Source organism: Oncorhynchus keta, unplaced genomic scaffold (genome assembly GCF_023373465.1).
Source record: "Oncorhynchus keta strain PuntledgeMale-10-30-2019 unplaced genomic scaffold, Oket_V2 Un_contig_5530_pilon_pilon, whole genome shotgun sequence".
In the NCBI taxonomy this organism is placed as follows: Eukaryota; Metazoa; Chordata; class Actinopteri; order Salmoniformes; family Salmonidae; genus Oncorhynchus; species Oncorhynchus keta.
In genome coordinates, this window is record NW_026288346.1 from 22,501 (window position 1) to 46,759 (window position 24,259).

Sequence of the window (24,259 nt, forward strand, 5' to 3'; positions counted from 1 at the left end):
GGAGGGTCCCCAGCCCGGGGCCTACGGCAAAGATCCGCAGTCCAGAGCCTCCGACGATGATCCACGGGTCAGTGCTACTCAGTGTAAAGAAGTGGAGCAGCGTCCAGAACCAGAGCCGCCACCAAAGTTAGATTCCCACCCAGACCCTCCCATATAGGTTTAGGTTTGCGGCCGGGAGTCCGCACCTTTGGGGGGGATACTGTCACTCCCTGACCTTAGTTATCTTTGTTTTCTTTATTATTCTGGTTAGGTCAGGGTGTGACGAGGGTGGTGTGTGTGTTTTTGTATATCTATGGGATTTTGGTATGTCTAGGTAAATGTAGGTCTTTGGTGGTCTGAATTGGTTCCCAGTCAGAGGCAGCTGTTTATCTTTGTCTCTGATTGGGGATCCTATTTAGGTTGCCATCTTCCATTTTGGTTTTGTGGGTTATTGTCTAGGTGTAGTTGCCTGTCAGCACTCGGTTTATATAGCTTCACGGTCATTTTTGTTATTTTGTTAGTTGTCTAGTGTTCTTTCTTTATTAAAGGAAGTGTGTATTCATATCACGCCTTGGTCTCATCAATACGACGAACGTGACAATGGGATTTCTGTTGTTTTGAATTTGGCGCCCTGCAATTTCACTTGCTGCTGTCGAGGTGGGACGCTACTGTCCCACTGATACCAAAGAGGTTTAACAAGTCACATAATAAGTATCATGGACTCTGTGTTCAGTGATATGTATACAGTTGAAGTCAGAAGTTTACATACACTTATGTTGTAGTCATTTAAATTCATTTTTCAACCACTCCATAAATGTATTGTTAACAAGCTATAGTTATGGCAAGTTGGTTAGAACATCTACTTTGTGCTTGACACAAGTTATTTTTCCAACAATTGTTTACCGACAGATTATTTCACTTTTAATTCACTGTATCACAATTCCAGTGGGTCAGATATTTACATACACTAAGTTGACTGTGCCTTTAAACAGCTTGGAAAATTCCAGAAAATGATGTCATGGCTTTAGAAACTTCTGATTGGCTAATTGACGTACTTTGAGTCAATTGGAGGTGTACATGTGGATGTAATTCAAGGCTTACCATCAAACTCAGTGCCTCATTGCTTGACATCATGAGAAAATGAAAAGAAATCAGCCAAGACCTCAGAAAACAAATTGTAGACCTCCACAAGTCTGGTTCATCCTTGGGTGCAATTTCCAAACGTCTGAAGGTAACACGTTCATCTGTACAAACAATAGTATGCAAATATAAACACCATAGGACCATGTGGTCCTTCTGTGGCTCAGTTGGTAGAGCATGGCGCTTGTAACGCCAGGGTAGTGGGTTCGATTCCCGGGACCACCCATACATAGAATGTATGCACACATGACTGTAAGTCGCTTTGGATAAAAGCGTCAGCTAAATGGCATATATTATATATATTTATTATTATACTGCTCAGGAAGGACATGCGTTCTGTCTCCTAGAGATAAACGTACTTTGGTGCAAAAAGTGCAAATCAATCCCAGAACAACAGCAAAGGACATTGTGAATATGCTGGAGGAAACGGGTACAAAAGTATCCATATCCACAGTAAAGTGAGTCCTATATCAACATAACCTGAAAGGCCGCTCAGCAAGACAGAAGCCACTGCTCCAAAACCACCATTAAAAAGCCAGACAACGGTTTGCAACTGCACATGGGGACAAAGATGGTACTTTTTGGAGAAATGTCCTCTGGTCTGATGAAACAGAAATATAACTGTTTGGCCATAACGACCATAGTTATGTTTGGAGGAAAAAGGGGGAGCTTGTAAACCTGAAGAACACCATCCCAACCGTGAAGCACGGGGTGGCAGCTTCATGTTGTGGGGGTGCTTTGCTGCAAGAGGGACTGGTGCACTTCACAAAATAGATGGCATCATGAGGTAGGAATATTATGTAGATATATTGAAGCAACATCTCAAGACGTCAGTCAGGAAGTTAACGCTTGTTTGCAAATGTGTCTTCCAAATGGACAATGACCCCAAGCATACTTCCAAAGTTGTGGCAAAATGGCTTCAGGACAACAAAGTCAAGGTATTGGAGTGGCCATCACAAAGCCCTGACCTCAATCCTACAGAAAAGTTGTGGGCAGAACTGAAAAAGTGTGTGCGAGCAAGGAGGCCTACAAACCTGACTCAGTTACACCAGCTCTGTCAGGAAGAATGGGCCAAAATTCACCCACCTTATGGTGGGAAGCTTGTGGAAGGCTACCCAAAACGTTTGACCCAAATTAAACAATTTAAAGGCAATGCTACCAAATACTAATTTAGTGTATGTAAACTTCTGATCCACTGGGAATGTGATGAAAGAAATAAAAGCTGAAATATATCATTCTCTCTACTATTATTCTGACATTTTCACATTCTTAAAATAAAGTGGTGATCCTAACTGACCTAAAACAAGGAATTTTTACTAGGATTACATGTTAGGAATTGTGAAAAACTGAGTTTAATTGTATTTGGCTAAGGTGTATGTAAACTTCCGACTTCAACTGTACATTATCATGATTATGTGGATGGAGACAATTTTCTTCATAAAAGTCCATTATATTGACAACTTTACTGCTGACATGCAAAACATAATGAAACAAACACCAAAAGATAGTTTTTGAGTGATATTCTCCTTTACGTTTAGTAACCTAGTTATAATATCTCTGTCTTCTCTACTATACATCAGTTTAGTAACCTAGTTATAATATCTCTGTCTTCTCTACTATACATCAGTTTAGTAACCTAGCTATAATATCTCTGTCTTCTCTACTATACTTCAGTTTAGTAACCTAGTTATAATATCTCTGTCTTCTCTACTATACTTCAGTTTAGTAACCTAGCTATAATATCTCTATGTCTTCTCTACTATACTTCAGTTTAGTAACCTAGTTATAATATCTCTGTCTTCTCTACTATACTTCAGTTTAGTAACCTAGTTATAATATCTCTGTCTTCTCTACTATACTTCAGTTTAGTAACCTAGTTATAATATCTCTGTCTTCTCTACTATACTTCAGTTTAGTAACCTAGTTATAATATCTCTGTCTTCTCTACTATACTTCAGTTTAGTAACCTAGTTATAATATCTCTGTCTTCTCTACTATACTTCAGTTTAGTAACCTAGTTATAATATCTCTGTCTTCTCTACTATACTTCAGTTTAGTAACCTAGTTATAATATCTCTGTCTTCTCTACTATTCTTCAGTTTAGTAATCTAGTTATAATATCTGTCTTCTCTACTATTCTTCAGTTTAGTAATCTAGCTAAAGTTGCAATGTGCAGAATAAGTATTTTCCTACTAATTATACCCATGTGTTTATAATGGACTAGCCTCTGGCACAGAGTGTCATTTGGGATGAACAAATTGTAAAAAAATAAATAATAATAATTGCATCCCAACGAGGTCCAGAGTGCTGTGGTGTTGACAGTGATGAGAATGAAGCCCGAGGCTGGGCTAGTATGAAACTGGTTGAATAACTCTATCTGTCTCTCTGTCTCTCTGTCTCTCTGTCTCTCTGTCTCTCTGTCTCTCTTTCTCTGTCTCTCTGTCTCTCTCTCTCTTTCTCTGTCTCCCTGTCTCTCTGTCTCTCTCTCTGTCTCTCTCTCTTTCTCTGTCTCTCTGTCTCTTTCTCTCTCTCTCTGTCTCTCTCTCTGTCTCTCTGTCTCTCTCTCTTTCTCTGTCTCTCTGTCTCTTTCTCTCTCTCTGTCTCTCTCTCTGTCTCTTTCTCTGCCTCTCTGTCCCTCTTTCTGTCTCTCTCTCTCTGTCTCTCTATCTCTCTCTCTCTGTCTCTCTCCCTGTCTCTCTGTCTCTCTGTCTCTCCTCACAGGTCTTGATTTCATTCTACTGGTGAACCTAGTGGCCAAAGGTTGTGACCCTGGCTTCATAGCCAAAGGGAGTCAAAAATGTGATGATATAGATGAGTGTAAAGAGTGGGACAGTACCCCACCCTGTGGAAGTAAAGCTGCATGTTTCAACACACAGGGGAGCTTCTACTGTCACTGTCTACCTGGGTTCATATCCACAACGACTGACTACTTTACTCCTCTCACAGGGAAATGTAAGGGTGAGTATTCAATGTGTGTGTGTGTGTGTGTGTGAGTGTGAATGCTACCTGTCAAGGGAATTAAACATTGCTTTGGCTCCTATCTCCTTATTTCCTCTGTTCAGGATGTTGTCCAATAGAAAAGTGTTTTTGTTGCAAAACGCTTTGACACCCTATATTTCCTTCTCTCTTCAGACATTGATGAGTGCCTGATAACACAGGTTTGTGGCAGCAACACCATTTGCCTCAACACCATTGGGAGCTACAACTGCCAGTGCCAACCTGGCTTCAGAGTCTCTACTTACACTGGACGCTGTACAGGTGAGTCCAGCAAGGGAGAATCATTCTGTGTGTGTGTGTGTGTGCGTGTGTGTGTGTGCGTGTGTGTGTGATGTGAGGATCTCAGCTTAGCTTGTGTGTGTGTGTGTGTGTCAACTACAGATGAGGATGAGTGTGTGTGGGTTCCCCCGGTGTGTGGCGCTCTGGGGATATGCACAAACACACCTGGCCGATACACCTGCACCTGTCCGCCAGGGCTCAGTAACCACGGCAACAACACTGCCCCCTGCACAGGTGAAGTGGCCGAGGTCACGCTAGCTCTGACCTCTTACCCATGAAATCTAACGTCTGACCTTCGACCCCGTGACCCTCACCCTTTGAAGACACCTGTCAGATCTCACAACGCCTGGAAAACATGTTTAACCCATCAGTAATCCCGTCACAGGATATAGCAGCAATTTGATGCCCGACTGCACAGTTGATGACGTGGCACGCAGCCATTGGTGCAATGTAATAATTACAATTGAGTCAGGCTGGAATGTGACCATGTAAATCAGGGGATTCCAAAACTCTCCTCCGGGACACAAAGCCTTCCATGTATTGTAGCTATTCCACAGCTAGTTCACCTGATTCAACTTGTCAACTAATCCTAAAGACCTTGACGAGGTGAATCAGGTGAGTTCAGGAATACAACAAAGTGGTGAAATGTCTGGGTGTCCCAGAGGAGAGGTTTGAGAACCACTGACTGCACAGTTGATGACACGGTACACAGCCATTGGTGCAATATAATAATGTGTGTGTGTGTGTGAGTGTGCGTGTTTGTGTGCGTGTCTGTATGTGTGAATCTTACATGTCAAGGAAACAAAACATTACTTTGAATTATCTTCTATGTTCTGTGCCATATTTGCAGAGCAGTGATTACCCAACTTCTCCTCTAGAACCACAGACAGAGGTTAGGGAATCACTTGTGGAGAGGTTAGGGAATCACTTGTGGAGAGGTTAGGGAATCACTTGTGGAGAGGTTAGGGAGTCACTGGAGGAGAGGTTAGGGAATCACTGGAGAAGAGGTTAGGGAGTCACTGGAGGAGAGGTTAGGGAATCACTGGAGGAGAGGTTAGGGAGTCACTGGAGGAGAGGTTAGGGAGTCACTGGAGGAGAGGTTAGGGAATCACTGGAGGAGAGGTTAGGAGAGTCACTGGAGGAGAGGTTAGGGAGTCACTGGAGGAGAGGTTATGGAGTCACTGGAGGAGAGGTTATAGGATCACTGGAGGAGAGGTTATGGAGTCACTGGAGGAGAGTTTAGGGAATCACTGGAGGAGAGGTTATGGAGTCACTGGAGGAGAGGTTAAAGGATCACTAGAGGAGAGGTTATGGAGTCACTGGAGGAGAGGTTATGGAGTCACTGGAGGAGAGGTTAGGGAGTCACTGGAGGAGAGGTTAGGGAATCACTGGAAGAGAGGTTAGGGAATCACTGGAGGAGAGGTTCGGGAGTCACTGGAGGAGAGGTTAGGGAGTCACTGGAGGAGAGGTTAGGGAGTCACTGGAGGAGAGGTTAGGGAGTCACTGGAGGAGAGGTTAGGGAATCACTGGAAGAGAGGTTAGGGAATCACTGGAGGAGAGGTTCGGGAGTCACTGGAGGAGAGGTTAGGGAGTCACTGGAGGAGAGGTTCGGGAGTCACTGGAGGAGAGGTTAGGGAGTCACTGGAGGAGAGGTTCGGGAGTCACTGGAGGAGAGGTTAAAGGATCACTGGAGGAGAGGTTAGGGAATCACTGGAAGAGAGGTTAGGGAATCACTGGAGGAGAGGTTAGGGAGTCACTGGAGGAGAGGTTAGGGAATCACTGGAGGAGGGGTTAAATGATCACTGGAGGAGAGGTTATGGAGTCACTGGAGGAGAGGTTAGGGAGTCACTGGAGGAGAGGTTAGGGAGTCACTGGAGGAGAGGTTCGGGAGTCACTGGAGGAGAGGTTAAAGGATCACTGGAGAGAGGTTAGGGAATCACTGGAAGAGAGGTTCGGGAGTCACTGGAGGAGAGGTTAGGGAGTCACTGGAGGAGAGGTTCGGGAGTCACTGGAGGAGAGGTTAAAGGATCACTGGAGGAGAGGTTATGGAGTCACTGGAGGAGAGGTTAGGGAGTCACTGGAGGAGAGGTTAGGGAGTCACTGGAGGAGAGGTTATGGAGTCACTGCCATGTCAACATGTTTCCTTCTCTCTTCAGACATCGATGAGTGCCTGGAGAAAACACACAGTTGTGGCAGCAACGCTAGTTGCCTCAACACCATTGGGAGCTTCCACTGCCAGTGTCAACCTGGGTTCAGATTCTCTAATCACACTGTGAAGGTGAGTCCCACAACATGGCATCATTGTGTGTGTGTTTTGTCTTGATTGATTGATTGTCCCTATAGTCTCTATAGTATCTATTGTCACTAAGGCATCTTCAGTCCCTTTGAATCCATATTCTGAATAGTCTATATAAACATAAATGCTATAGACTCTATGGACTCTAGAAAATCTGCCCATAAATACATATGTACAGTATGCAGTGCTTTACATTTACATTTAAGTCATTTAGCAGACGCTCTTATCCAGAGCGACTTACAAATTGGTGCATACACCTTATGACAACCAGTGGAACAGCTACTTGCATCTAAATCTTGTTGGGGGAGAAGGGGGTGAGAAGGATTACTTACCCTTACTTACCCTATCCTAGGTATTCCTTGAAGAGGTGGGGTTTCAGGTGTCTCCGGAAGGTGGTGATTGACTCCGCTGTCCTGGCGTCGTGAGGGAGTTTGTTCCACCATTGGGGGGCCAGAGCAGCGAACAGTTTTGACTGGGCTGAGCGGGAACTGTACTTCCTCAGAGGTAGGGAGGCGAGCAGGCCAGAGGTGGATGAACGCAGTGCCCTTGTTTGGGTGTAGGGCCTGATCAGAGCCTGGAGGTACTGAGGTGCCGTTCCCCTCACAGCTCCGTAGGCAAGCACCATGGTCTTGTAGCGGATGCAAGCTTCAACTGGAAGCCCATGGAGAGAGCGGAGGAGCGGGGTGACGTGAGAGAACTTGGGAAGGTTGAACACCAGACGGGCTGCGGCGTTCTGGATGAGTTGTAGGGGTTTAATGGCACAGGCAGGGAGCCCAGCCAACAGCGAGTTGCAGTAATCCAGACGGGAGATGACAAGTGCCTGGATTAGGACCTGCGCCGCTTCCTGTGTGAGGCAGGGTCGTACTCTGCGGATGTTGTAGAGCATGAACCTACAGGAACGGGCCACCGCCTTGATGTTAGTTGAGAACGACAGGGTGTTGTCCAGGATCACGCCAAGGTTCTTAGCGCTCTGGGAGGAGGACACAATGGAGTTGTCAACCGTGATGGCGAGATCATGGAACGGGCAGTCCTTCCCCGGGAGGAAGAGCAGCTCCGTCTTGCCGAGGTTCAGCTTGAGGTGGTGATCCGTCATCCACACTGATATGTCTGCCAGACATGCAGAGATGCGATTCGCCACCTGGTCATCAGAAGGGGAAAGGAGAAGATTAATTGTGTGTCGTCTGCATAGCAATGATAGGAGAGACCATGTGAGGTTATGACAGAGCCAAGTGACTTGGTGTATAGCGAGAATAGGAGAGGGCCTAGAACAGAGCCCTGGGGGACACCAGTGGTGAGAGCGCGTGGTGAGGAGACAGATTCTCACCACGCCACCTGGTAGGAGCGACCTGTCAGGTAGGACGTAATCCAGCGTGGGCCGCGCCGGAGATGCCCAACTCGGAGAGGGTGGAGAGGAGGATCTGATGGTTCACAGTATCGAAGGCAGCCGATAGGTCTAGAAGGATGAGAGCAGAGGAGAGAGAGTTAGCTTTAGCAGTGCGGAGCGCCTCCGTGATGCAGAGAAGAGCAGTCTCAGTTGAATGACTAGTCTTGAAACCTGACTGATTTGGATAAAGAAGGTCATTCTGAGAGAGATAGCGGTAGAGCTGGCCAAGGACGGCACGTTCAAGAGTTTTGGAGAGAAAAGAAAGAAGGGATACTGGTCTGTAGTTGTTGACATCGGAGGGATCGAGTGTAGATTTTTTTTCAGAAGGGTGCAACTCTCGCTCTCTTGAGGACGGAAGGGACGTAGCCAGTGGTCAGGGATGAGTTGATGAGCGAGGTGAGGTAAGGGAGAAGGTCTCCGGAAATGGTCTGGAGAAGAGAGGAGGGGATAGGGTCAAGCGGGCAGGTTGTTGGGCGGCCGGCCGTCACAAGACGCGAGATTTCATCTGAGAGAGAGGGGAGAAAGAGGTCAGAGGACAGGGTAGGGCAGTGTGAGCAGAACCAGCGGTGTCGTTTGACTTAGCAAACGAGGATCGGATGTCGTCAACCTTCTTTTCAAAATGGTTGACGAAGTCATCTGCAGAGAGGAGGAGGGGAGGGGTAGGAGGATTCAGGAGGGAGGAGAAGGTGGCAAAGAGCTTCCTAGGGTTAGAGGCAGATGCTTGGAATTTAGAGTGGTAGAAAGTGGCTTTAGCAGCAGAGACAGAGGAGGAAAATGTAGAGAGGAGGGAGTGAAAGGATGCCAGGTCCGCAGGGAGGCGAGTTTTCCTCCATTTCCGCTCGGCTGCCCGGAGCCCTGTTCTGTGAGCTCGCAATGAGTCGTCGAGCCACGGAGCGGGAGGGAGGACCGAGCCGGCCTGGAGGATAGGGGACATAGAGAGTCAAAGGATGCAGAAAGGGAGGAGAGGAGGGTTGAGGAGGCAGAGTCAGGAGATAGGTTGGAGAAGGTTTGAGCAGAGGGAAGAGATGATAGGATGGAAGAGGAGAGAGTAGCGGGGGAGAGAGAGCGAAGGTTGGGACGGCGCGATACCATCCGAGTAGGGGCAGTGTGGGAAGTGTTGGATGAGAGCGAGAGGGAAAAGGATACAAGGTAGTGGTCTGAGACTTGGAGGAGTTGCAATGGGGTTAGTGGAAGAACAGCATCTAGTAAAGATGAGGTCGAGCGTATTGCCTGCCTTGTGAGTAGGGGGAAGGTGAGAGGGTGAGGTCAAAGAGGAGAGGAGTGGAAAGAAGGAGGCAGAGAGGAATGAGTCAAAGGTAGACGTGGGGAGGTTAAAGTCGCCCAGAACTGTGAGAGGTGAGCCGTCCTCAGGAAAGGAGCTTATCAAGGCATCAAGCTCATTGATGAACTCTCCGAGGGAACCTGGAGGGCGATAAATGATAAGGATGTGAAGCTTGAAAGGGCTGGTAACTGTGACAGCATGGAATTCAAAGGAGGCGATAGACAGATGGGTAAGGGGAGAAAGAGAGAATGACCACTTGGGAGAGATGAGGATCCCGGTGCCACCACCCGCTGACCAGAAGCTCTCGAGGTGTGCGAGAACACGTGGGCGGACGAGGAGAGAGCAGTAGGAGTAGCAGTGTTATCTGTGGTGATCCATGTTTCCGTCAGTGCCAAGAAGTTGAGGGACTGGAGGGAGCCATAGGCTGAGATGAACTCTGCCTTGTTGGCCGCAGATCGGCAGTTCCAGAGGCTACCGGAGACCTGGAACTCCACGTGGGTCGTGCGCGCTTGGACCACCAGATTAGGGTGGCCGCGGCCACGCGGTGTGGTGCGTTTGTATGGTCTGTGCAGAGAGGAGAGAACAGGGATAGACAGACACATAGTTGACAGGCTACAGAAGAGGCTACGCTAATGCAAGGAGATTGGTACGGCAAGTGGACTACACGTCTCGAATGTTCAGAAAGTTAAGCTTACGTAGCAAGAATCTTGTTGACTAAAAAGATTAAAATGATACAGTACTGCTGAAGTAGGCTAGCTGGCAGTGGCTGCGTTGTTGACACTACACTAATCAAGTCGTTCCGTTGAGTGTAATAGTTTCTACAGTGCTACTATTCGGGGGCTAGCTAGCAGTGTTGGTTACGTTACGTTGCATTAAAAGAACGACAATAGCTGGCTAGCTGACCTAGAAAATCGCTCTAGACTACACAATTATCTTTGATACAAGGACGGCTATGTAGCTAGCTATGTAGCAAGCTACGATCAAGCAAATCAAACCGTTGTGCTGTAATGAAATGAAAATGTGATACTACCTGTGGAGCGAAGCGGAATGCGACCGGGTTGTTGTTAGCTGTTAGCTGTTAGCTAGCTAGCAGTGTCTCCTACGTTAAGGACGACAAATAGCTGGCTAGCTAACCTCGGTAAATTAAGATAATCACTCTAAGACTACACACTCTAAACTACACAATTATCTTGGATACGAAGACAGCAAAGACAACTATGTAGCTAGCTAACACTACACTAATCAAGTCGTTCAGTTGAGTGTAAATATTTTCTACGGTGCTGCTATACGATAGACGGTGGACGTTAGCTATGTGGCTAGCTGCAGTAGACTACGTTAGGACGACGAAATACGATAATTACGCAATTATCTTTGATACAAAGACGGCTATGTAGCTAGCTAAGAAGAAATTGCTAAGATTAGACAAATCAAACCGTTGTACTATAATGAAATGTAATGAAAAGTAATGAAAAGTAATACTACCTGCGGACCGAAGTGCGAATGCGACCGCTCGCTCCAACCCGGAAGTGATACTATTTTGATGTCTTCACTATTATTTTACAATGTAGAAAATAGTAAAAAATAAAGAGAAACCCTTGAATGAGTAGGGGTATCTAAACTTTGGACTGGTTCAAAATGATTAGATTACAAGAAAGGGACTCTGGGATTGTTTACTTTAGAAGTTGCCTATTCTGCTTAATGGGACACTGTATCATCTGAAGTATGATTCTGTTTACACATGGTTTTATCAAGACTTCTTGGCCAAGATGCAATAAGCTCGATTAAGATGAAGACTTTTAGGTAGTAGCATAGTGAAAACTAAGTACATGTTAATTTTCTTTCTTCCAGGACTGATGGAAAGTCCAATATCAAGTTATCTGATGAGTTTCCCAATGATTTTGTCACGTCTGCTCCTCCTCCCCCTCTCTGACGCTCGAGGTTGCCAGGCGACTCATCATTACTCACACCTCTCCCCATCGTTACGCGCCCCAGCACTTCATCGGACTCACCTGGACTCCATCACGTCATTGATTATCTATCCTATATCTGTCACCCATCCAGTTCATTTTACACATCTGCATTGATGTAGTTTTGTTTCTCCTGTCCAGAAGCTCTTACTGTTTTTCATGTCTGTTAACCCATTAAATATTCATTCCCTGTACTTACTTCTCGTCTCCCAGCGTCTGGCATCACAGAGCCATTTCAGATTGTGTACATTTCCTTTTTAAAGACTTGCTGAGGCATTTAACAGTTAGTGACACTGTAGTAATATACAGTATAAAGATACCTGGATCCAGCTGTTTTTTCATTGATTTTTATTTTTAACCTTTATTTAACTAGACAAGTCAGTTAAAAACAAAATTTATTTACCATGATAACCTAGGAACAGTGGGTTAACTGCCCTGTTCAGGGGCAGAACAACATATATATTTTCTTTCAGCTCCAGAGATTCGATCTAGCAACCATTCGGTTATTGGCCCAATGCTCTAACCACTATGGAAAACTGTTAAAATAATATGCCTGTGAGTATACCAGAACTGATAAGCAGGCGTATTTTCAACCTGATGAAAATCCATGCCCAGGAAGTGGAATTGTTTTCATGTGGCTGTTTTCAACTCCCAATTTAGAGAATCCAATGGGTTAGTAGATTCAGATTGCAGTTCTATGGTTTCCAAAACTCTTTAACATGGTTTGGCTTTTATTTTAAAAACTGATATGGCAGGTGTAAAAAGCCATTTTGGTCAAGAACATCCAGGAAGTTTGCAGACCTGTTTGGCATGTGGCTATTTTTCATTTAAATAGTTTGTCTGGTTTCGGTTGATATATTATAGATTATAAAGACAATTAACAACCTAAGGATTAATTTAAGTTTAACTGAGTCTTGTGGTGAAAATTTGAAGATCATCAAAGGTAAGTGATTGATGTTATGTTTTCACTTTAGTGACTCCTTGACTTGGCTGGTAAATGATTGTACCTTATTTTTTTTTTACACAAGTGTGATTGTCCTTCTGATACTCGCATGTATGCTTTCACCGTAAAGCCTTTTGAAATCTGTGTGTCTGCTGGATTAACAAGAAGTTCATCTTTGGGAGTCCACATTAAACTAAGCTTATTTTGTCCTGTTAACAAATGTTGAAAACCCCAGTGTAATAAAACTTGTACACAAAATGTTTGAAATGTTTGAACCGTCTTTTAATATTGATTATGAAGTACAGGGAAAGAAAGGGGAAATAAACACTCACTTAATAGGGTTGAATGACCTCCGACCTCTATTCTGCCTTTCTGGTGAGGCTTAATCACCCTCAAAGGCTAGAGACATTGGGTGAGATTTAAATGTCAAATGTAAACACTGATAATTAGTAAGAAGATTATAAATTAAATCAAATTGGTCGAATACACATGTTTATCAGTAGTCCTATGTGTGATTCAGACCATGCGAGAGGACAGAGAGAGAGAGAGAGAGTGCTGCCCCTGAATGAGGGAAACCTGTCTCCAGTCCATAGTACTATATCTTGAATTACCTTATGGGATACAATTATTTCCTTATCCAGAGTTGCCTGAATCAAGGTATGTCATTTGATTGTATTTGTTATTCTGATTTGTTTATTGTTTACTTATCCGGCAGTGTTGTTGTTGTTTTGCACAGCATAAAACACATGTGAGTCATGTGTCAAAAGGGAAGAAGTGTATTGTGGTTGTTGTTCTTGGTTGTTGTTTGAATTGTGGTTTTTGTTTTGTTTGTTGTATGATGTTTTGTTTGTTTTGTTTTTGTCTTGCTTCAAAAAATCTACATATTGGTTCTGCTGTATGGTCGGGATTTCTCCCTAAGGGTTCCACAGTACTACCAAACCTGACCCTGTAACTCTGCAGTGAGGTCACAATGTTACAGGGGAGTGTAAGCCAATTTTAAAAAATTGTTTTAACAGTGTGTTGTTATTCTATGTGACATTTGTCTTAGACATTTCTATTAAGAATATTGGCAGTGGTAATAACTTGTCATACTGTAAATAGTTTGTCTGGTTTCAGGCTTTTAATTTTGAAAAACACACGTGTACATTAAAAGCCATTTGAACTATTTTAACTATTTTAACAATAGTTATCACAGTGTAATACAAGGAGGGGAAAGTGAGGGAAAATGTTGCTGTCTGAAGGTAGCATTGATTGTACACACCATCTCCTCTCACTATATCTTGGATCATGCAGGTGACTGTGACCTCCTCCTCAGACCAATTGACAGTACGCCCAGAACATTGTTCTGGGAACCAAAATGAGTATCTCAGTTTCAAGGTCACAGATTTGAGAGAAGAAACCTTGTTAGTTATCAGTCAGTCAGTCACTTGCAGGAACCAACGTTGATGATGAATAATGAATCATGTAAATCATGCTAATATGAATTGTGTGGAAAGCCGTATATTAGAGAACTAACGGGACTGTCCCGGCAGAGCTCCTGACCGATGTGAACTATGATGAAGTTTGCTGGAACCTCTCCAGCTTGCTGATAATAAAGAATGATTCATTTAAGTTTGACTTTGAGTCCCTGGTGGTAATTTCACGACAACGCAAATAATATTATGTTGTCACATCTGCATGGCAATGGTTGTAATGGATGCCCTGTTTGGTTTATGCAAGTGTGATTGATAGATGAGACCGGCATGTTTGTGTGTCCGTGTGTGTGTGATTTTGTGTTGTGTGTGGAAGCGTGTGTGTGTGTGTGTGATGCTGAGGATCTCAGCTTAGCTTGTTGTGTGTGTGTGTGTCCACTACAGATGAGGATGAGTGTGTGTATTTGTGCATCTGTGTGTAATTGTGTGTGTGTGAAGAGGATCTCAGCTTAGCTTAGCTGTGTGTGTGTGTCCACTACAGATGAGGATGAGTGTGTGTGGGTTCCCTCGGTGGGCATGTGCACAAACACACTTCCACATGAAGTAAGTAAGCCGTTGGTTGAAGCAATGCAACGACTGCATTGTAGTCGGACTGGAATGTGACCCCGTACCCTAAACCAGTTTGAACTATGACCCCAACACATCCTCTTGCATGATGCAGAACTAAGACTTGTGGTGCATCCTAATAATCCCTCCTTTCTCGTGAAGTGTACACTTGTTCACTTTCCTTTACTGAACTCACACTAGCATGCCTCCACCAATCCAATGCTTTTAGTTTTGAAGTAGTGAACAAGTGTACACTTCAGAGGAAAGGAGGGAGCAATGGCCTCGAGTGGAATGTTTCTTAATATTTTTTATAATTGTCACGAACCTCACTAAAGAGGGTGCCTCTTCCTGTTCGGGCGGGGCTCGGTGGTCGTCATCACCGGCCTATTAGCTGCCATCGATTCCTGTTCCGTTTGTGTTGGTTAGTGGTTAATTGGGTACACCTGTTTTGTATTAGGGTTTGTTTGTAGGGTATTTAAGGGCACTAGGCCCGCTGGGTATTTTGTGCTTGTTTGTTGTTACTCTGTGTTTGATGGTGTGATTTGTTTTCTTATCTTTATTCTCTGGTCTATTTTGTCCTGTTGTTTTGGACTGGCAACCCATATACGCCCTGTGTGTTGGCGTGATCATTTTCGGTTGCACCGGTGTAATAAATTTGATAAACGACCCTGCTCTCTGCGCCTGATTCCATCCACCACTCATAGTTATTCGTAACAATAATTTCATAATTAAGCAACTTCTTATCATTTTTTAATGCTGAAAATCCATTGTTTCTATTTTAAACGTTTTTGTTATATTACACTCTAATGTGATATCTATGTTATATGTGTTATATTATATATATATACTCTAATGTGAAATAAAGTGTAATATTGGAATGAAACTGACATGGTTCATGTGTCTTATATTTAGACAGTCAAATAGTGATGGATATCTCAGAGAAAACGATGCAGAGGAAATAATATGACATTTTAAGTGCAGTCATCTGGACCAGGTTGAAGATCAAATGCGGCCCACTTGGCAAAATAAGTGTGATCCCCCTGAACTAGACTGTTAGAGAGGTTACTACCCTCACTGTTCCCAATACTACTTCCTCAAACAGAGGTTACTGTTGTGCCACTGCAAACCGCCCCATAAGGACAGGTCTAGGTTCAGTTACTGTGTAAGCCTGGATAATGATGATCAGTAAGGGACTATGTAAACTGATCTGAGTGTGGTGCTTATATTACAGTAGGGACTTTCCTCTGTTGCTGTAGATACCGTTATTCCACTGGCAGCTTCCTCTTTGTAGTTTTGAGGCCCAAATTACACCCTATTCCCTGTATAGTGCACTACATTAGACCATGGCCATATTCCCTGTATTGCACTACATTAGACCATGGCCCTATTCCCTATATAGTGCATTACATTAGACCAGGGCCCTATTCCCTATATAGTGCATTACATTAGACCAGAGCCCATAGAGCACTGTATAATAGGTTGTCATTTGGGATGCATGCCAGGATGGTTACCATGGTAACATTTTCATCACTGGTGTGCTGTGGGTTTTGGGTGTCTTAATCTCCACCTCAACTTCCTCTCTGTCTCATGTCTTCATTTATAACTTAGTTAGTTGGTATCTGATGGTAAACTTGGTTACCCATAGCAACAACTTGGATCTACTATGAGCATGATAAGGATGTGACAGTTTTCATTTGTGTGTTGTGTTGGTGTGGTGCGTTGTGGTGTGTGGTGTGTAGTGTTGTTGTATCGTGGTGTGTCATTGTGTTGTGTTGTATTTGTATTTATTAAGGATCCCCATTAGTTCCAGTCAAGGCAGCAGCTACTCTTCCTGGGGTCCAGCAACATTGAAGCAGTTAAAAACATTACAAAACATTCACAACAGATTTCACAACACACTAAGTGTGTCCCCTCAGACCCCTACTCCACTACCACATGTCTACAACACACTAAAAATCCACTAATGTCTACGTGTGTGTATAGTGTGTATGTTGTTGTGTGTGTATGTGTGTGTATAGTGTGTATGTTATTGTGTGTGTATGTGTGTGTATAGTGTGTATGTTATTGTGTGTGTACGTGTTTGTATAGTGTGTATGTTATTGTGTGTGGATGTGTGTCTGTGCGTATGTTTGTGTAATTTTATCTGTTTTTTAAATAAAATTTGACTGCTTACATCAGGAACTTGATGTGGAATAGAGTTCCAGGTAGTCATGGCTCTATGTGTACTGTGGAATAGAGTTCCATGTAGTCATGGCTCTATGTCGTACTGTGGAATAGAGTTCCATGTAGTCATGGCTCTATGTAGTACTGTGGAATAGAGTTCCATGTAGTCATGGCTCTATGTGTACTGTGGAATAGAGTTCCATGTAGTCATGGCTCTATGTAGTACTGTGGAATAGAGTTCCATGTAGTCATGGCTCTATGTAGTACTGTGGAATAGAGTTCCATGTAGTCATGGCTCTATGTAGTACTGTAGAATAGAGTTCCATGTAGTCATGGCTCTATGTCGTACTGTGGAATAGAGTTCCATGTAGTCATGGCTCTATGTCGTACTGTGGAATAGAGTTCCATGTAGTCATGGCTCTATGTAGTACTGTGGAATAGAGTTCCATGTAGACATGGCTCTATGTTGTACTGTGGAATAGAGTTCCATGTAGTCATGGCTCTATGTTGTACTGTGGAATAGAGTTCCATGTAGTCATGGCTCTATGTAGTACTGTTAGAGTTCCATGTAGTCATGGCTCTTGTAGTACTGTAGAATAGAGTTCCATGTAGTCATGGCTCTATGTGTACTGTGGAATAGAGTTCCATGTAGTCATGGCTCTATGTTCTACTGTGGAATAGAGTTCCATGTAGTCATGGCTCTATGTAGTACTGTGGAATAGAGTTCCATGTAGTCATGGCTCTATGTAGTACTGTGGAAGAGTTCCATGTAGTCATGGCTCTAGGACTGTGGAATAGAGTTCCATGTTGACAGGCTGTTAGTACTGTAGAAATAGAGTTCCATGTAGTCATGGCTCTTGTGACAGTACTGTTAAGAATAGAAACTAGTTCCATGTAAACCTGCCTATGTAGTACTGTGGAATAGAGTTCCATGTAGTCATGGCTCTATGTAGTACTGTGGAATAGAGTTCCATGTAGTCATGGCTCTTGTTGTACTGTGGAATAGAGTTCCATGTAGTCATGGCTCTATGTGGTACTGTGGAATAGAGTTCCATGTAGTCATGGCTCTATGTGGTACTGTGGAAAAGAGTTCCATGTAGTCATGGCTCTATGTCGTACTGTGGAATAGAGTTCCATGTCGTCATGGCTCTATGTAGTACTGTGGAATAGAGTTCCTGTCATGGCTCTATGTAAGCTGTGGAATAGAGTTCCATGTAGTCATGGTTCTATGTAGTACTGTGGAATAGAGTTTCATGTTGTCATGGTTCTATGTAGTACTGTGGAATAGAGTTTCATGTTGTCATGGTTCTATGTAGTACTGTGGAATAGAGTTCCATGTAGTCATGGCTCTAAGTGGTACTGTGGAATAGAGTTCCATGTAGTCATGGCTCTATGTAGTACTGTGGAATAGAGTTCCATGTAGTCATGGCTCTATGTGGTACTGTGGAATAGAGTTCCATGTAGTCATGGCTCTATGTAGTACTGTGGAATAGAGTTCCATGTAGTCATGGCTCTATGTAGGTACTGTGCCTTAGTCTGTTCTGGACTTGGGGACTGTGAAGTAGACCTCTGGCGGCATGTCTTGGGGGTATGTAGGGCTGTCTGAGCCAGTAGTTCAAACAGACAGGTCATTCAACATGTCCAGTCATCTCATAAATACAAGTTGAGGAAGACGATTTCTCCTTCACTGAGCCAGGAACGTTTGACACACATATTGTTAGTGTTCTCTCTCTGTGTACAACAGAGGCCAGCCGTGCTGCCCTGTTCTCAGCCAATTGCACTTTTCCTACAGTAAGTCCCTCTTTGTGGCACCTGACCACACGACTGAACAGTGTCAAGCTGCGTCAAATCTAGGGCCTGTAGGACCTGCCTTGTTGACAGAGCTGTTAAGAAGGTAGAAACTAGGGCCTGTAAAACCTGCATGTTGACAGTGCTGTTATTAAGAAGGTAGAAACTAGGCCCTGTAAAACCTGCCTTGTTGATAGTGTTGTTAAGAAGGTAGAAACTGGGGCCTGTAAAACCTGTCTTGTTGACAGTGTTGTTAAGAAGGTAGAAACTGGGGCCTGTAAAACCTGCCTTGTTGATAGTGTTGTTAAGAAGGTAGAAACTGGGGCCTGTAAAACCTGCCTTGTTGACAGTGTTGTTAAGAAGGTAGAAACTCAGCCTGTAAAACCTGCCTTGTTGATAGTGTTGTTAAGAAGGTAGAAACTGGGGCCTGTAAAACCTGCCTTGTTGACAGTGCTGTTAAGAAGGTATGCCTTTTGACAGTGTTGTTAAGAAGGTAGAAACAGGGCCTGTAAAACCTGCCTTGTTGACAGAGCTGTTAAGAAGGTAGAAACTAGGGCCTGTAGGACCTGATTTGTTGACAGTGTTGTTAAGAAGGTAGAAACTAGGGCCTGTAGGACCTGACTTGTTGACAGTGTTGTTAAGAAGGTAGAAACAGGGCCTGTAGGACCTGCCTTGTTGACAGAGCTGTTAAGAAGGTAGAAACTAGGGCCTAGGACCTGCCTTGTTGACAGAGCTGTTAAGTGTAGAAACTAGGGCCTGTAGGACCTTCCTTGTTGATAGTGTTGTTAAGAAGGTAGAAACTAGGGCCTGTAGGACCTGCCTTGTTGACAGTGTTGTTAAGAAGGTAGAAACTGGGCCTGTAGGACCTGCCTTGTTGATAGTGCTGTTAAGACGGTAGAAACTGGCCTTAAGGACCTGCCTTGTTGACAGTGCTGTTAAGAAGGCAGAAACAGTGCCTGTAGGACCTGCCTTGTTGACAGAGCTGTTAAGAAGGTAGAAACTGGGCCTGTAGGACCTGCCTTGTTGACAGAGCTGTTAAGAAGGTAGAAACTAGGGCCTGTAGGACCTGCCTTGTTGATAGTGCTGTTAAGGAGGTAGAAACTAGGGCCTGTAGGACCTGCCTTGTTGATAGTGCTGTTAAGAAGGTAGAAACTAGGGCCTGTAGGACCTGCCTTGTTGATAGTGCTGTTAAGAAGGTAGAAACTAGGGCCTGCAGGACCTGCCTTGTTGATAGTGCTGTTAAGAAGGTAGAAACTAGGGCCTGTAGGACCTGCCTTGTTGACAGTGCTGTTAAGAAGGTAGAAACTAGGGCCTGTAGGACCTGCCTTGTTGATAGTGCTGTTAAGAAGGTAGAAACTAGGGCCTGTAGGACCTGCCTTGTTGATAGTGCTGTTAAGAAGGTAGAAACTAGGGCCTGTAGGACCTGCCTTGTTGACAGTGCTGTTAAGAAGGTAGAAACTAGGGCCTGTAGGACCTGCCTTGTTGACAGTGCTGTTAAGAAGGTAGAAACTAGGGCCTGTAGAACCTGCCTTGTTGATAGTGCTGTTAAGAAGGTAGAGCAACACTTCATTATGGACAGACTTCTCCCCATCGTAGCTACTGTTGTATCAATATGTTTTGACCAGGACAGTTTACGATCCAGGGTTACTCCATGCAGGTTAGTCACCTTCACTTGCATAATTTCAACATTATGCATTTGAAGATTTATTTGAAGTTTAGGGTTTCGTGAATGATTTGTCCCAAATATAATGCTTTTAGTGTTTGAAATATTTAGGACTAAATGATTCTTTGCCCCCCATTTTGAAAGTAACTGCAGCTCTTTGTTAATTGTTGTAGTCATTTCAGGCTCTGTAGTAGCTGACATATGACAGTGTTGTGTCATCCTCATGCATAGACCCACTGGCTTCACTCAAAAGTGTGGCAACTGCTCGGCCTCCGACCACAAGGCACTACAGTGTTGTAACGGCTTTCTTCCTGGGAAGGAGAGGCGGACCAAAACGCAGCGTGGTTATAGTTCATGTTTTTTAATAAGAAAACTCAACATGAACATAATACAAAACAATAAACGTGGCAAAACCGAAACAGTCCTAACTGGTGCAGAAAACACTAAGACAGGAAACACAAAAGAACTATGGTCAGAACGTGACAAGTGTAGTGCGTTACGGCCCAGTACATCACTGTTACCAGGCTTCCTGCCATCCAGGACCTCTATACCAGGCGGTGTCAGAGGAAGGCCCGAAAAATTGTCAAAGACTCCAGCCACCCTAGTCGTAGACTGTTCTCTCTGCTACGGTACCAGAGCACCAAGTCTAGGTCCAAGAGGCTTCTAAACATCTTCTACCCCCAAGCCGTAAGACTCCTGAACATCTAATCAAATGACTGCCCAGACTATTTGCATTGCCCCCCTCCTCCTTTACACTGCTACTACTCTCTTTTATTATCTATGCAGAGTCACTTTAATAACTCTACCTACCTCAATTACCTAGACTAACCGGCTGTCCCCGAAAAGAGACTCTGTACCGGTACCCCTGTGTATAGCCTCGCTATTTTTATTTTACTGCTACTCTTTAATTATTTATTACTTGTATTTTTTAAAGTATTGTTTAATAAAAAATGTTTAAACAACATTGTTGGTTAGGGCCTGTAAGTCAGCATTTCACGGTATTGTGTGGCAAATAACATCAATTTTATGTCATTAGTAAACATTTAAAAATAAAGGGCCTAGAATTCCTTTAAAAGTAAGGTGCCTAGAATTCCTTAAAAATAAGGGGCCTAGAATTCCTTTAAAAAGTAAGGGGCCTAGAATTCCTTTAAAAAGAAAGGTGCCTAGAATTCCTTTAAAAGAAAGGGGCCTAGAATTCCTTAAAAAAATAAGGGGCCTAGAATTCCTTTAAAAAGTAAGGGGCCTAGAATTCCTTTAAAAAGAAAGGTGCCTAGAATTCCTTAAAAATAAGGGGCCTAGAATGCCTTTAAAAAGTAAGGGGCCTAGAATTCCTTCTAAAAAGTAAGGTAACTCTTTATCCACACTATAGCCTAAAAAAAATCCAACAGGGCCTATTGATAATGTCCTTTAACAAAAAGTAAGGGGCCTCAGAATTCCTTTAAAAAGTAAGGGGCCTAAGAAGTTCCTTTAAAAAGTAAGGGGCCTAGAATTCCTTTGTAATTGGTCTAAAAGTTTCCTTTAAAACAGGCTGATTGGTCTAAAGTTTCTAAGGGTTTAACAGGCTGATTGGTCTAAAAGTTTACTTTAAAAAGTAAGGGGCCTGAGAAGTTTACTCCTTTAAAAACTAAGGGTTGGTAACAGGCTGATTGGTCTAAAGTTTACTTTAAAAGTAAGGTTGGCCTAGAATGCCTTTAAAAAGTTTACTAAGGGTTGGCCTAGAATTCCTTTAAAAGAAAGGTTGGTAACAGGCTGATTCCTTTAAAAAGTAAGGCTGGGCCTAGAATTCCTTTAAAAAGGCTGATTGGCCTAAAATTCCTTTGGTAAAAGTGAAGGGGCCTAAAAGTTTCCTGATTGGTACCTGGATTATGTGTCTCTGTGTTCTAAGGGTTGGACAGGTAACTCTTTATCCACACTATAACAGGCTGGGTGTAAAGTCTACAACATATGTTTTCCAACAGCAGGCTAAAATGATTGATAGGCTGATTGGTCTAAAAAAAGGGTTGGTAACAGGCTGATTGGTCTACTGGTAAAGATTGGTCTAAAACAAGGGTTGGTAACAGGCTGATTGGTCTAGCCTACAATCTGGTCTAAAGTTTCAAGGTTTCTCTCAGCCAATCATTACATTTGGTCTAAAAGTGCTGGGCTTAACAGGATAAAAGTTTACTAAGGGGTTGGTTCTTCCCTGTAAGTGCTGTAAAGTCTGTTGTCAAAAAGTTTACTGTAACAGGCATTGTAAAAGTTTACTGGTTGGTAACAGGCTGATTGGTCTAAAAGTTTACTAAGGGTTGGTAACAGGCTGATTGGTCTAAAAGTTTACTAAGGGTTGGTAACAGGCTGATTGGTCTAAAAGTTTACTAAGGGTTGGTAACAGGCTGATTGGTCTAGCCTGGTAACAGGCTGATTGGTCTAAAAGTTTACTAAGGGTTGGTAACAGGCTGATTGGTCTAAAAGTTTACTAAGGGTTGGTAACAGGCTGATTGGTCTAGCCTGGTAACAGGCTGATTGGTCTAAAAGTTTACTAAGGGTTGGTAACAGGCTGATTGGTCTAAAAGTTTACTAAGGGTTGGTAACAGGCTGATTGGTCTAAAAGTTTACTAAGGGTTGGTAACAGGCTGATTGGCCGGCCTTTTGAGCCAGTAAAGGGGGCTTTACTATTCTTCAGTAGCAGAATGACTTTTGCTGCCCTCCAGGCCTGAGGCAACACACCTAGTAGCCCTGAGGCAACACACCTGGTAGGCCTGAGGCAACACACCTAGTAGGCCTGAGGCAACACACCTAGTAGGCCTGAGACAACACACCTAGTAGGCCTGAGGCAACACACCTAGTAGGCCTGAGGCAACACACCTAGTAGGCCTGAGGCAACACACCTAGTAGGCCTGAGGCAACACACCTAGTAGGCCTGAGGCAACACACCTAGTAGGCCTGAGGCAACACACCTAGTAGGCCTGAGGCAACACACCTAGTAGGCCTGAGGCAACACACCTAGTAGGCCTGAGGCAACACACCTAGTAGGCCTGAGACAACACACCTAGTAGGCCTGAGGCAACACACCTAGCCTAGGCCTGAGGCCTGGCAACACACCTAGTAGGCCTGAGGCAACACACCTAGTAGGCCTGAGGCAACACACCTAGTAGGCCTGAGGCAACACACCTAGTAGGCCTGAGACAACACACCTAGTAGGCCTGAGGCAACACACCTAGTAGGCCTGAGGCAACACACCTAGTAGGCTTAACATGATGATGATGGGAGAGGAAGATAAGAAGAAGAAGAGAGAAAGGGGTGAAGTAGAAAGAGTGAGAGAAGAGAGAGAGAGGGAGAGAGTGATAAGGTGAGAGAGGGGTAGTGAGAAGGTGAGAACAGAGAGGGGTAGAGAGAGAGAGAGAGAGAGAGAGAGAGAGATGGAGAGGAAGGACAGAGAGAGAGAGATAAGATGAAAAACAGAGATAGGGGAAGGAGAGAAGAAGAGGTGACACAGAAAAAGAGAACAAGGAGAGAGAGAGATAAGGGTGAAACAGAGAGAAAGGGGGAAGATTGTGAACAAGAGAGAGAAGAGGCGTTCTCTAACAGAAAGAGGTAGAGGAGAGGAGAGCAAAATAGTTGTTTTCTATCTCCGTGGATCTCACACTGAGAGTTGTCTCACCAAAAGAGAGGGAATATTTTATTTATTTTCTTCTATTCATGTTATCACCACTGATCATACAGAATAAAAATATGTTTAAACTGGTTTTCTTCAATCTGAACTCAACAGTAAAACAGATTTAACCTCAGACTGATTCTTCTTGTGGGACTAGTTTTATTAGGATCCTACTAGTTGTCTGGTGTGGATATAATACCAGTCTGTCTCTGAGATGGAGTCCAGAACTCTTCTACTTGTTCTGGGTGAGTCTAACCTTCTATATCTTTGGAACTTGACTATCTTGTGTTTGGGTGTGTGTGTGTGTGTGTGTGTGTGTGTGTGTGTGTGTGTGTGTGTGTGTGTGTGTGTGTGTGTGTGTGTGTGTGTGTGTGTGTGTGTGTGTGTGTGTGTGTGTGTGTGTGTGTGTGTGTGTGTGTGTGTGTGACAAATAAATAGAAAGGTGGTATTTCATAAATCGTTGTCAGTTATAGCTGAATGGATACAGAATATTCCAACCATTTACCAACCATGGATATAGAATGAATGTTACAACCCTATCTAAGACATGTATAAACTACAAGACTATCTACAATTATATACTGAACAAACACGATCCAGAGCATCCCAAACATGCTCAATGAGTGACATGCCTGGTTAGTATGCAGGCCATGGAACAACAGGGACATTTTCAGTATAGTTCCTTGCAACATGGGGCAGTGCATCATCATTCTGAAACAGGAGGTG

General features: G+C 43.8%; 1 protein-coding gene across 5 annotated transcripts in view; it reads left to right on the forward strand.

The window, feature by feature from the left end:
- The window catches only part of LOC127925397 (adhesion G protein-coupled receptor E1-like), a 39,361-nt gene that overhangs the window by 2,893 nt on the left and 12,209 nt on the right, over positions 1-24,259 (forward strand). Inside the window, exons 2-6 of one of the 5 annotated variants that reach the window (XM_052510271.1) lie at positions 3,841-4,077; positions 4,252-4,377; positions 4,498-4,629; positions 6,552-6,673; positions 11,206-11,649. In XM_052510271.1, coding sequence (XP_052366231.1) covers positions 3,841-4,077; positions 4,252-4,377; positions 4,498-4,629; positions 6,552-6,673; positions 11,206-11,211 — 623 coding nt within the window. In that variant the 3' untranslated portion in view covers positions 11,212-11,649. Of the gene's footprint in view, positions 1-3,840; positions 4,078-4,251; positions 4,378-4,497; positions 4,630-6,551; positions 6,674-11,205; positions 11,650-24,259 lie in introns of those variants that run through there. The other 4 variants (XM_052510270.1, XM_052510272.1, XM_052510273.1 and 1 more) reach the window with 4 other exon arrangements.